This window comes from Harpegnathos saltator, unplaced genomic scaffold (genome assembly GCF_003227715.2).
Source record: "Harpegnathos saltator strain DR-91 unplaced genomic scaffold, Hsal_v8.6 scaffold224, whole genome shotgun sequence".
Taxonomy (NCBI): Eukaryota; Metazoa; Arthropoda; class Insecta; order Hymenoptera; family Formicidae; genus Harpegnathos; species Harpegnathos saltator.
Genome location: NW_020230011.1, coordinates 1,127,954 through 1,141,796, shown reverse-complemented (window position 1 = coordinate 1,141,796; position 13,843 = coordinate 1,127,954). Strand labels below are relative to the sequence as shown.

General features: G+C 49.1%; 1 protein-coding gene across 3 annotated transcripts in view; it reads right to left on the bottom strand.

The window, feature by feature from the left end:
• Nucleotides 1–13,843, bottom strand: part of Appl (amyloid-beta-like protein) — a 35,910-nt gene that overhangs the window by 2,675 nt on the left and 19,392 nt on the right. For 2 of the 3 annotated variants that reach the window (XM_011150630.2, XM_011150628.2), the window contains exons 2-11: nucleotides 13,536–13,589; nucleotides 12,905–13,036; nucleotides 10,677–10,803; nucleotides 6,867–6,957; nucleotides 6,284–6,414; nucleotides 1,518–1,743; nucleotides 1,061–1,271; nucleotides 604–786; nucleotides 379–450; nucleotides 71–261 (exon numbers count right to left, since the gene is read on the bottom strand). In XM_011150630.2, the coding sequence (XP_011148932.1) occupies nucleotides 71–261; nucleotides 379–450; nucleotides 604–786; nucleotides 1,061–1,271; nucleotides 1,518–1,743; nucleotides 6,284–6,414; nucleotides 6,867–6,957; nucleotides 10,677–10,803; nucleotides 12,905–13,036; nucleotides 13,536–13,589 (1,418 nt within the window). The remainder of the gene's footprint in view (nucleotides 1–70; nucleotides 262–378; nucleotides 451–603; nucleotides 787–1,060; nucleotides 1,272–1,517; nucleotides 1,744–6,283; nucleotides 6,415–6,866; nucleotides 6,958–10,676; nucleotides 10,804–12,904; nucleotides 13,037–13,535; nucleotides 13,590–13,843) is intronic. The other variant, XM_011150629.2, reaches the window with a different exon arrangement.

Here is a 13,843-nt window from a genome sequence, read left to right as displayed (position 1 = left end):
CTCGTGTCTTCGCGCGTGTTCAAGATATTCGTAGCAAACAAGCACCGCGCGTTTAATAAGCATACATTACCGTTCCAACATCAGCAGGCTCTGATTGGTAATCCTATCGATTTCCGCCAGGTGCTCCAAAGTCGCCGGCTTCTCTCGCTGTGCCTGCTCCAGGCTGCTGTCGAGCAGATGTTTATAATGAGCGATCGTATGGTGCCTGTCCTTGTGGAGAGCTCTGAGTAGCTTCTGCAAGCACTTTTGGATGCGGTGCATCTGCAAAACACATACACACACACATAAAGCGCGATCGTCGGTAGACCAGGCAAGATGAGTGTTGCGCATTGCGGAAGTACGGAAGTTACGAAACGTACGAAACTGCGAGAAACTCACATTCGGCGGCGTCTCGTTGAGGGCTGCGGTGTAGCACGACATAGCCTCCTCGTTCCTCTGCTTGACAGCCTCCTACGCAGAGAAAGAGAGAAATAGAGAGGGGAGAGAGAGAGAGAGGGGGGGTAAGGTGGGAGAGGGGGTGAGGGAGGGAGGAGAGAGACGATCACAATAATTGCACGCGACCAACTCGAAACACTCGCGACTCATATTCACACCGCAGTGTACCTGCACTCGCTGCTGATGCATCGCGCTCAGCTGATGCTTCTCCGCCGCGCCGCTTTCCTCGAGCGCAGCCACGGTCTCTTGGAATCGCGCAGTCATCCAGCGTTTGAAAGCATCCGCGGCGACCGGATCGTGGGCCCTGATATCCTGATATCTCTCCTCGAGATCACTCCAGTCCTTCATCACCTGAAAGCGTTGTAGCACAAAGATTTCGACACCAATATCCCGCGCCATGATATCCGGCTCTCAAAGACACGCACAGTACCTCCTTTTCCTCGTGACTCTTTTGTACCCAAACGGAAAAATATCTCGGCGCGATCTAACTCGGTCGGATAGCTCGCGCTTGCGAGGTTCTCTCGCGTTCCTCATCGTGCTTCTATATGCGCAGTCGAGGATACACACGGCGCTCGCGTGCGATGCAGCTGTGCACATTTCTCTCGCTGCGATTGATTGAACTTACCTTCGTCACTTTCTCCTTGTGTACCTCCTCGAGCCGCATCTGAGCCTGCTTGTAACTTTGATGCTCGGATCGCGGATCGAAGTGCGTCAGATATGGATCGGGAGTGCCCTGCGGTTGAGAAGGCTGCTGTGTGCTCGTACTGGCCGGCAACGGCATCGCCGTTGCCTCCTGCTTGGTTTTCTCCGTCGGAGAAATTGTCGTCGATGGTCGACTGATTCGGATTGTACAAAGTAACTTTAGAACTCTCGTTCAGATATCATTTCAATCTTATTCTATAATATTGGCCGCTAAAAATTATTGGGTCATTCAATAAGAATCCGTAGAGATTTTCACGAGAAATTCAGAAGCGACGGTTCTGCTTTCTTAGACGCCGCAATTTAAATCAATTTAAATGCCGCACTCTGTGTATAGGAATATTGTATACAGAAACGAAGCTGTCGATATCACTCGCAATTACCTGGTAGTCGTGTCATAATCGTCGAGATCATCGTATTCCTCTTCGCTCTCGTCATCATCGGGCTGATCGCTAAGCACGTCCTCGAGATCACCATCGGAATTGTCCTCGTCCTCGGTGTCGCCGTCCAAGTCATCTTCATCATCGAGATCATCCTCGTCCTCATCAAGATCATCGTCCACATTCTTCGGGATAGGTAAGTCAATCGGTTTCTTGGATTTCACATTCTCTGCAAAAGACAGACGTGTGGCACGTTATCTTCCTGGATATTCGCGTATTCATACAACAGTCTATCGATATAACGCGAATATAAAGTGGTCAGTGTCGAAGTGCTATATGCGATGATTTGATCCGAAAGATACACTCTCGTCGACTGCGCTCGCGTTCGACGCATGAAACCTGCATGAGGAAAGAGCGGAAGTCGTGTCAGTGATATAGGTGACGTCACGCCATCGATCATCACGTGGAATAATCTCTCTCTCTCCCCCCCCCCTCTCTCTCTCTCTCTCTCTCTCGACTCTTTCTTTGTCGCGCTTTTTTTTTCGCGCTCGATAACGATTCGATATATACTCTCTAAACTGCAATCAGTGCATTCCTCGTTGAAACGCTGTGCTGATAACTGGTGGATCAGTTACAAGTATAGCACCGTAATCAGTGAAATCTCGCTGAGAAGATCGGTACATTGAGAGAAAAAATATCTAAGATATAAAACACATTCGTTCAGTGAGTTGTAATATATCTTTTTACATTGCGAAAACACTTTTCAAATGACAAAATATGCATTTTCTTAAAACTATAGTCTTTTTCTTTCATGAGAGCAACTATTCGTTTTATTTGAACGAAAGAATTTAGATTTAAATAAATATGTTATCAGTACCCACTCTGCGAGTTAATATTTTTTTTATATCTTACTGTGTGCACCGTATAATAAGAAATTTTGTCAGTCAAATTTTACAGTGAAATCTCATTTCCACCGGTTGAAATCAGTGAAGAACGTAAGACGGAGCAGTGTTTCCACCGCAAATCAACGGATGCTCACTAATCATCGACGAGATAACCCTCTCACTGATTTAATCAGAAATATTTTTCATTCATTTTTAGAGAGTACATATATATACATATACGTACACATGCGCGTGCCACGCCACATGCATACGCGTACAGCACGACATGTACAATAATTGGAATTCCTGTCTGCGCGCACATTCCGGTATATCGACTGCCATTGTTTGAATAGTAAACGGACGGGATTGGGCTGGCCGCAGATAGCTCTGCGGAATTCTGGCCCATAATCTATATCAATGCGCTCCAGTGATACACTGCCGTGTCACCGGACACGCTTGGTTATTTATTGATACAGTTTGGAAGAATGCGCCGCGATCCGAACGGCGCGCGCAAGCGCGAACGTATCGTAATTTTACAATTTTACAAATTATATAATCCACAATGTGCGAATTCTCGCCTCTTGCCGCCGCGTGAAGAAGCATCAGCCGTACAGGCAACCGAGAAATTGAATTTTTTTAAATTGAATCCTTCCTCCTATCCTCATTCCCCTTCCCTTCTACTCCCACTTTCCCTCCCCCCTCTCTATCCCCCCCCTCTCTCTCTCTCTTTCTCTCTCTCTCTCGATCACTGTTCATAAGATACATTTTGCCTGGCCGTATGTTTGATCGGCCAACGCAAAGACAATCAAAGGAGATTATCGGCGATGAAAACAACCGAAAAATTCAGACATATTTTAACTGCGTAAAAGACGTCTCATTTCCGCCAGCTTGCAACTCGCGCGGTGCACAAGAGCAACGCGCTTTTTTTTCCTTCCTTACTTCCTTACTTCCTTCCTTCCTTCCTTCCTTCCTTCCTTCCTTCCTTCCTTCCTTCCTTCCTTCCTTCCTTCCTTCCTTCCTTCCTTCCTCCCTCCCTCCCTCCCTCCCTCCCTCCCTCCCTCCTTCCTTCCTTCCTTCCTTCCTTCCTTCCTTCCTTTCTTCTTTCCTTCCTTCCTTCCTTCCTTCCTTCCTTCCTTCCTTCCTTCCTTCCTTCCTTCCTTCCTTCCTTCCTTCCTTCCTTCCTTCCTTTCTTCTTTCCTTCCTTCCTTCCTTCCTTCCTTCCTTCCTTTCTTCCTTCCTTCCTTCCTTCTTCCCTTCCTTCCTTCTCTCCTTCTTTCCTTCCTTCCTTCCTTCTTTCCTTCCTTCTTTCCTCCCTTCCTTCCTTCCTTCCTTCTTTTCTTCTTTCTCTTCCTTCTCTTCCTTCCTTTCTTCCTTTTATCCTTTCATCCTTACTTCACCTGCAGTTTAGAAATTCTAATTTCACCAGGTTACCACGCTGAGAAGCGAGGACCGGAGCACGGCGGCGGAACTTGGCTAACTAGGTTCTCGAGATGCCTCATTCTCCGAGAATAGATGCTCTGATGAGACGACTTCTCGACTTCTGCAAAGGCGGACACAAAAGCCTCTCCTGACCGTATCCTCTGTGTCGTCCTTTTATCTGGGTCACACGGTAGATATGCGGTAACTGCACACGTTGGCAGTTTCACCGGGAATGGCTTATGTCACGATTGTTCGTTATACAGGGTTATGCGGATTTCTCGAGAGGACAGTTTATCCGAAATCAATCGGTGATGTCAAACACGAGAGAGGGGGGGGGGCAGAGAGAGAGAGAGAGAGAGAGAGAGAGAGAGAGAGAGAGAGAGAGAGAGAGAGAGAGAGAGAGAGAGAGAGAGAGAGAGAGAGAGAGAGAAAGGAGGAGAAGGGGAGAGACACACAGAAATGACGCGAGGCTGACGGAAATTCAGTGTCATCAATGTCAACAACGAAGGCCGCAGAATCACTCCCCCTCCCTTCCCGTTGTTTTAGTATTGCGCATCTCTGAAAGAGTCTGTTTCAACGCCCAACCCGTTTCTCATCCCCCGGACGACGCGTCATCCCTGTGCGGTTATCTTAACGTGTGCTAAAAATAATGGGGCGGCATAGAAGTTTCGAGGCGACGCGCATAACGGGCGAAACGTGTGTTAATCGAGCAACCGTCGTACGTGTGTAGGAGAAAGAAAAGTTGCGCAGCGACGCCGGAAGCTACGGCGGTACGTTGCGCAGTCGTCGGGAACGTCGGCGGACATTATTGATTGCACGAGGGAGAGAGAAAACAAGAGAGCGACGGGACGAGAGGAAGAAGAGTGTGTGTGTGTGTGTGTGTATGAGAGAGAGAAAGAGAGAGAGGGGGGGGAAAGGGAGCGAGAAGGAATGAGAGGGGGAAACAGGAAAAGAGCGAGAGCGAGAAAGAGAGAGCTTGCGAAGGGTGGCACGAGTCCGGGGTGCCGCGAAGGAGACGAAGGAGGCGGCGAGGCGAAGTAGGTGGCACCCCTCACTTAATACACCCTCTCTCTTTGCACCCTCCTATAGTCCGCTCTCTTTGTTCCTTGCGACAGTCGATTGAGAATGGGTAGCGTAAATGACGACTATCTCTATAGGAGCTTCTCTTCTTGTCGCGCAATAAATTCGTCGCGAATTCGCGCAAATATTCATGCCTTTTGCGCGCGTTCGCGCGCGCGCACGCGCCATTCTTCTCACCGATATGCCGCTCTGTTTGATAGACATGCGTTTCTATTAATAATCCTCGCTGTGTAAAATCAAAAAGAGAGACGGAAAAAAATGAAATGCAATATAAAGTGAAATGAAGTGGAAAAACGGAGAGGCGAAATAATGGCTCCGGTTTACGACATGCCGACATATCCGCACCGCGCTAGCGAAAATCGAATATTCACAGGACGCAGCAAAGCTTGAGGGGAAGACGGGGGATGGAAGATACAAGGGCTTGTGCGGTACTTATCAAAGTAAATGACAGAGCTTTAGTAAACACAGGCGCGAAAGCTCCGGTGGATTCCGCATGATATAAATTTAACATCGAGCATCGTCGTGCTTAAGACAGTGTTTAACATCGTTCCGCCGTGGTTTCTCTTTATAATGTCGACAGAGAGAGAGAGAGAGAGAGAGAGAGGGGGGGGAGGGGGAGATTGTGCAGCGTTATGAGACGGTCTCTTGCCTGAAAGAATAAAAGTACAAAGTCAAGACCAAGTACACAAACGTGCGTCTCGCTTCGCCTGAAGCGAGATCGTTGCGAGTGTTACAACCGCGAAATCTACTTTTCTTTTTACGGTTAATCGACTATGCTGAGAAAGACGCGAACGTTCCGAAAAAAGCGAGTTCGCGCGTTCTTGACAAGTATGAGCATACGGATGCAGCGAGATGTCCTGTGCAATGGAAATATGCGTGCGAAGATGAATGACCGCGAGCGTCTTTGTATTTTCTTTTTTTTTTCTTTCCTTTTTTTCAGAAAACGTAATAAAGCGAGCAGAGGAAGCATGGTGATCATGTTCGATCGTTTGGCAACGATGATCGCACTCTACGATTTTTTCCGTTCGCGGCCGATCTCACGAATCGCGGCCGCTTCTCGCTGCATCTCGCGCGAATAAAGTTACGAATGAATGAACGTAGAAACGAACGTACAGTCGACTGATTGAAGATTTCGTTTTCTCAACGAGCTTCGTAGCACGTTCTGTATTCAACGGGATTCAGCGGAATTTGTTTTTTAGTCATCTTCGGAATATATCTTTCTCTTTCTATTGGATATGGAGTACGTCGCAAAACTCATCAAAGGAGAGTGTGTTGCAACATTTAATCAGCTGACTGCACGAACGAACGAACAAACGAACAAACGGACGGATGGACAGACGAATGAATGAATGAATGAATGTAGCTGAGCGTACGTACGTTACGTACCTTTCAGGTGTTTCGGGCAGCATACAAACTCGACACCGGAGAACAAGGATATACCGCAAGGCAACAGCATTGCGAAACTACGCAGGTTCATATTTCGCTCCCTGCAGGTCTCTGCGGCTGTGGCGTTCCATCTGAAAGGCAAATTCGCGCGATCATCGCATCTGCGCCCGAGGACGGTGAGCGACGTACGGGTGTACACACCTCTGATTTTCCCGCTGCACATCGCGATAACGAACACGATCGTCGTCGTCGTCGCGATCTGCATCCATGAAAGGATGATAACGCGACGAGAAATGAATGCACGATATCGCGCCAAAGTGATAATTGGCCCGATAAATCCGACAGCGATTGTTGTATAATAATTTAGTCAGATTATGTGTATATGTGTATGTGTGTGTGTGTGTGTGTACGCACGCGCGCGCGCGCGCGTTAGTACCCTCCGTAAACACAAAAAGCATGCTCTAATACTCCCGCGCCGGATCGCGACCGATTCGATGCGCTTTGCACGTAGTATCGTAAATCTAGACCCGCTTGGGAATTAATATCGTCCGTCGACAGATCCGTATGTATGCACGCTCGTTACCTGTGAGACTCCCAGCATTTTGTTTGATTGTGTAGATGATCAAAGAGACAGCCCTCTGGCACGAGGAGCGCGTCGCTCTGGAAGGGTCCCTCTGAAAATTGCAAACAATACATATTGCAACGGCTTCAACTCAGGTTCGATGAGACCGATAAAGGTCGCCGCACGCGCGCAGCCTGCGCTGCTTATTATTCTTATTCGCTGTTCCCGCGAATGCAATAAAGCCGCATTACGCGCGAGAGCGTTCTTCCCGGTTCTAGCGAACGTTCCAACCTAGTGGAAAGCGCGGGATATCATAGACGCGCGTGCTCGCGCGCGAGAGGGAGAGGGGGGAGAGGGAGGGAGAGAGAGAGAGAGGGGGGGAGAGAGAGAGAGAGTAAACAATAATAACTCGGTTCTCAGTTGTGCAACTCTGCTGCAAATAAAGCATCGCGACTAACCTTATAGACACGATATAGAACGGATAAACTGCAAGTAAGAGAAGACAAGAGAAGGACAAGAAAAAGAAGAGAAGCAGCGGACAGAGAAGAGCGGGGAGAACAGCCGGCGAAATGGAAACGCGTCTAGCGGATGACGCATCGGTACGTTCGCCGGTGCTGATCAATAGAGGGCTAGTCACGCAGACCTTTCGAGGGTATTACCCGGCCACTCCGGCCGATTCGTCTGAGTACACTCGTGTGTCGCATTTCCACCGAGAAAAAAAACACACACATACACACACACACACACACAATGCCAGGTAAATAAACGCGACTGCTCGTATTCTTACGCGCGAGAGATGTGTAAGTAAATCTCTCTCTCTCTCTCTCTCTCTCTCTCTCTCTCTCTCTCTCTCTCTCTCTCTCTCACACATGATCCGTGTATATATTCGCACGAGATACAAATTCCACGGTCTTGCATTTTCTATGATAATTCTGAATTATAAACGACGATGGGAAAAAGAATGTTTAAAATATTTCGCGAGATGTTTTAGCCTGGTAGATCACAGTCAGAAAAATATTCTGCAGTGACAACTTGAAAATTTTCTGTTACACGAGCTTCGGTTGCGGTGACAGAAAAATTTTGTTTCGCAAATCGAGGAACCGTCCGCATCGCGACAACTGTTTACGATTGAAGGAACTGAAGCTTTCAAAAACGTCTCAGAAATGCAGTGGGGTATTCGGCTACTCGCGCACAAGACGTGGGGAACTGTGTCGTATCGTGTCGAGAGAAACGAAATCTCAGTTAACGCGCCCGATAAGATACGTTCGAACAAGTTGAATGACGTGGTGCCAATGATGTGACTTTGAACACGGCCGCGCAAGCGGTTTTCTCCCTGCACTTATGTCCACCAAGAACCCTCTCTCTGTTTATCCCGTGTGCAAGAACAAATCTCGTATCCTTGTCGAACATTAATGTTCGATTCAGGTGGCCGAGTAGATTTCTGGGACAACAGAAACTCCTCCTAACTTCTCTTGCGTTGCAAGCAAATTTTCAGTTGATTCCTGAGGAACGGAGAGTTTCGGCCGTCGCAAGTAAAATTCAGTTATATCAAGCGAGTAGTTTTCTGCGTGCAGTAAAAATGTAAGACCGGAATTTTTCGTGCACGACCGGGAAGGTCCTAACGTTGCAGTTTGTGACGCGAGAAAAATGAAGATGACGGGAGATCGACGGGTTGAAAATTAAATAATAAAAGGACTCTGCGGCGAGTTTTTTTTTTCTTTTTTTTTTTCCATGAGGATGCTCGTTGGGCAGGCAGTGATGAATAGAGCCCTCGACCAAGACACAGGACACGCAACAGAAGACGCAGATACAAAGCGGACGACCATGACCACCTGCACGTGACCAACGTACCGGAATAATGGCGTTTATCTAACACAGTTGGAAAAAAAAGAAAAAAGAAGAAAAAAAAAAGAGAAACAGAACACAGGCCTTTTTTGTGACGAGTCCGAAACTCGCAAACGAGAATGCGAAGCGGCTCGGACTTTTCGGGCACACGTTACGCTACACTCCTCGTCACGGCATCGCTGCTCCAAATTTAACACGTTCCCGGAAACGAGTCTCCCGGAAATTTTGCTGGCGAAAATTCGCATGAGCGAGGAAAATTCGATCGGACGCGCGTTCCGGACGGCGCTCCGCTGAAAGCGGACGAAGGGAGGCGAGTTTGTGATCTTGAACTTCACGCTCGCGAGAGATGACGCGTTTGATTCCGCACGTCGAGAGCGTCGAGAGCGAACGAGTCCCGCGCGTCTTGCAAGACGCAATACAAAAAAAAAAAAAAAAAGAAAAGAAAAGAAAAAAGAGGAAAACTTGATCAGGAAGAGAGGCAGAGTGAAGCTCGAGCGACTCGACGAACATCGCGTTGTCTGTCGCACAGCGTATTGACTCTGCAAATTGAATTCTTCCGTCCGTCGGAGATCTCTTCTCGGAGCGCGTCTCGCTAAATTTACAACTGAATCCCCGTCGTCGAGAGCGAGCTCGAGAGATCGATCTCGCCAGCGTCGCTGGGGCATTATCGACATACCCTCGACCGATTGGACGATTCACGCGTAACGATGGCTCAACCCAACGCGAATCGATACGCAACCGAGCAATTCTCCGCGAGTACCGCGAGCAGCCGAATATTACCGAACACTGAGTTGGGTTAAACGTCCGGTAAGCGGCACTCTGCAAGCTCTCTCGGCACCTCCTCGCGCGAGTTTGGCCGAACTGGTACTTAGGATGCATGTAAACTTAAGAAAGCATTTCAGAAATAATAACCAGAACCAATAAAAATCAGACGTAATATAAATAAATAAATAAATCCTTACATACACACCTTCATTCATGAGTATACTGAGAACCGCAGATGCAGAAAATACCAACTAACTGGACGTTTCTTTCACCAGGCGACTGTTAATGTCCGATATCCGAAGCTGCGACGTCCCAATAACGAGTCGCTACTAACGCGATCAATATCGCGGAATCTGCACGCGTCTTCGTCGAGTGCAGAGATACCTACGGCGAACTGTATCGACGTCTACGTTACTTTATTACTTTCCGATATCGTCCTCGAGTGATGTTCGAGGTTTCGCTTACGGCGACGGACCAAAGAATCGATATGTCGCGCGTGGCTTTTCGGTTTGCGAGCGCTCGAGCGGAGACGACAGTCGGTTCCGACGACCCTCGACATTTCTCGGAGTGAAATTTCACTCGGAAAATGGAATGACCATCGATCGAGTCACTCGAATTCGAGCGCTTCTTCACTCGTGCAGGATGAACGTTCCTCCCGTTTGAATCGTCGAGTGAATACTTTCACTGAAAATTATCGAAGAGAGTGAATCTGCTGTAAACTGACTTTCTCCGCGCGACGGAGAGAACTCGTTTCTGAAAAATTCCAAAATGTTAAGTTCTCTCACCGAACATCCGCCGCGTTCCGAAGTGCAGTTCAAAGGAAAGCGTTCGGACCCTTTTGAAAGCCAGTGTGCGTGTGCGTGCGTGTGTGTGTGTGTGTGTGTGTGTGTGTGTACTCCACCGAAGTCACCGAAGAACATATCCACTCTATTCTGATCGGAGCGTTCGTTCGTAGTGGAGTCGCGATTCACTTCAAGCCTGAGCGAAACATTCATTCTTGCAATTGTCCGAGTGACAGTGTTTCGTCATTCATTATCGCACCGCATTGGGTGAAAGTGCAGCCGTTTTTTCGATGCCGTTTTCAGCGAGGGATTCCGCTCCGCGAGGGAAGCTCGAATTTGCAAACTCGCAATATGTGCGCCTTGCGCATCATCCAATTCGCCAAGCGAATCATCGGCGTGAAAAAAAAACAAGCTCGACCGAGACATCGTCGCAACTCACCCAGGCATCTGTAGGGTTTGACCCAGCGAGATAGCTTGCACTTGGTCCTTCCGGGTTTGCACCATCCGCTGACACGGACGTAGTGCGACGATTCGACAATATTGGTGATGTCTCTCTTCGGGTAAGCCTGCAAGAGAAAATTGCAAACGCGTATATTAGAAGAGAGGCCTGTTGCAAGCGACCAGATTACCAGATCGATCTGGGCAGCCTGTAATCAAGCGGCTGTTGAATTATCGAGCGCACACACGCACTCCGGCGAAGCTGTGTCATTATCGCGAACGAATGACCGCTTAATCCTCCCTGTTTAGGAGACTGTAAAAACGCACATTCCTGCGCACACGACTATCACGCGCGCGCGACACTGTTCTTTTTTTCTCACGGATTGTACGGATGGCCGGACCTCAGAGTTATCGTCGTAACAATTTTTCTTCCGACCGGATCGATAAACTAAAGCAACCGTTAAGAATACATCTTTCTCGTAATTTTAGCATCGGATTTTGTTGACCGAATATTGTATTATTTGGCATATTACCACCCTCTGCACTCGACGAATATTTCCAACGTTTCCTTCCACCAACACGATAATTATAATTTGTAAATTCCTAGGAAAAGTAAGTACGAAAAGAGCACGCGAGCGAGGATCGAAACGACGAAAGTGCTGCTATCGCAAAAGCGGCGACGCAACGAGCCGACAGATCAGACGAGGAGGGGGCGGGGTGACTTCGTCGTTAGTATCACAGGTATACTATAGAGCCCCACGGCGAGCTCTCACGCACCGACGCGGCGAAAAGAAATGTGGGTGAGCGCGGCGAATAAATAATTCACACGCACGTTGTCGGTGCGCGCGCGCGCGCGACCGTTTCAGCCGCCGTGTGATGAAATCATCAGCGAGGATTAATGTTATTTTCTCAGCGAGCCGACACAGGGGTCTCCCCCCGCCCCGCCGGTTTAACGAAGCGCGTAATTCGCGTGTTTTGTCGCTACGTAAAGACGCACCGACGAAAGGATGAAAATTCGATTTACGCCGTCCGGAACGGATTATAAACGACTTAATCCCGCGGCCGCGGAGCAAGCTGGCGGCTTGCAACGGTAACGGTAACGGCAATGGCAACGGCAGCGACAGCGGCGGCACTAGGGCACAATGCTAAAATAACATGTCAGCCCTTAATTAATAATTCGCTCGCGGCAAAGCGAGACGACGACGGCGGAGTGGCGTTTTCTTTCTAAATACGAGTCCGAGTCGTTAAACGAAGTCGCGAGCAAATCCGATCCCGACCTCCCGGCTTCGCTTAATAATTGAGCCGACCGCTCGAATAATTCAAGCGCGCGCGTGTTTTCGCGTCTCTCGAGTCGGCGGCGATTTTGATCGATCTACTCGTCGCTACCGCCGCCGCCGCCGCAACGCACGCTCGCTCGCTTCTCGCGTCGCACGCGACGCACATATATGAAAAAGTATACACACGTGGGACTAGTACGCGTCCGCAAGCACAGCCCGTACTTATCCCCCACCCCTCTCTCTCTCTCTCTCTGTCGTGCACAGGCTGGATTGCGCGAACGTGTCGCACGAGCGCATGACACACATGTGAGCGAGACGACAAACGCCATTATCCGCTAAATCCATAAGCGAGTCTCGCCTTTCACTGTCTAGCAGCGGCCTATTCGCGACGGATCCCGCGAATGCGAACTACTGCGAGACGATACATCAGATACCCCCGTTACACATTTCCATCGCGTCCGCCACTTGCCTCTAGTTGTGCGTTTTTTCTCATTTGCAAGCCGCTACAGCAGCAGCAGCAGCAGCAGACACGAGGAGCGTCTCATCGATTTCGCTCGTCCTCTCTCGTTCTCTGAAAAATTCTCAAGTGTAACGAGATTATAACTATCTTGGCGCGCGCGCGCGTATAATGACGCGACGAGGGTTGAAATGTTTACTCTTATCTGTGCGTATATACAGTGCTCCGTACGACGGGTCGGAAAAACAAAATAGAGCAGTAAGTCGTCGGGAGTTAGCACGGCGCGGTGGAAAACGTCGGGCATTTATTTTTAACGTCTATACATAGACTTTCTCTCGAGTTGATTACGTGTGCGCCGCCGGTCGAACGTGTGTGCGCGCGTCCACTCTCTCGTTTGCACCGTATGTGTACGGAGAGGGGATTTAATGGCTGCGTGATCTTAAACTTTTTTTCTCTCTCTCTCTCTCTCTCTCTCTCTCTCTCTCTCTCTCTTACCTTCTTGCAATATTCCAGAATCTCGAGCTTGTCCGTCATGCAGCTCTTCTTATCGGTCGAGGAGACCCATCGACCTTGCTCTCCCATGTGCTGCGCAAGGTACACCTCGCCAGCTTCGCACAAGGTAGCGACCTTCGTTGAGGGAAAGACGGCGGTCATTAAAGATACACATTGATATCGACGGCAAACACATTTGGCTCAGTGTAACTTCATCAAAAGTGTTTCGCACCTCGCGCGCGAAAGCCAGTGGTACACACACACACACATACACACACACACACACACACACACACACACACACACACACACCGCGTACAATCCTGGCTTTCCTCGCGAGTGAGTGCCGAGCAGGTACGATTTAATTTAATTTGTCCTCACCCTCTTCTCACTCTTACTCGCGACCGTGTCTCCTGTGAGACACTACGGTGAGACGACGAGGTTGGGGACGACCCAGCGTACTACTACGCATGCACGCGAAAAAGCGACTGGAATAACGAGGACGAGAAGAACGATCGCGGGTAATCGCGAGACGACGAATTTTCGACGAAGAGAGAGAGCTATAATTTCGCGCGGTGTTTCCCTTTGAACACGGGCGCAAGGCTAGACCGAGGTCTCACCACGAGGTACTCACCTGCGGCTCTGATCTTCCGCCAGCCGGTGCCAATTCGAGCCTCTCCGACACCGCCTGCAACACAAAGTGAGAGAAAACATTTGAGAGCGACTTCGCGCGCGCGCGCGCGCCACGTAAACGGCAAAGAGGAAACGAGTACTTAAAACGTTTTCCGTCCCAATAAACGTGTATTTGCTCGCGTGAATTCGAATCTTTGGCGTAGCCCCGCCAAAGCACGCAGAGCACACGCCAAGTGCCCGCGTTTTATTCGCTTTATGCAGCGAGAGCGACGACTCGATAAAACGCTCTTGGAACGTACGTTTGCAAAA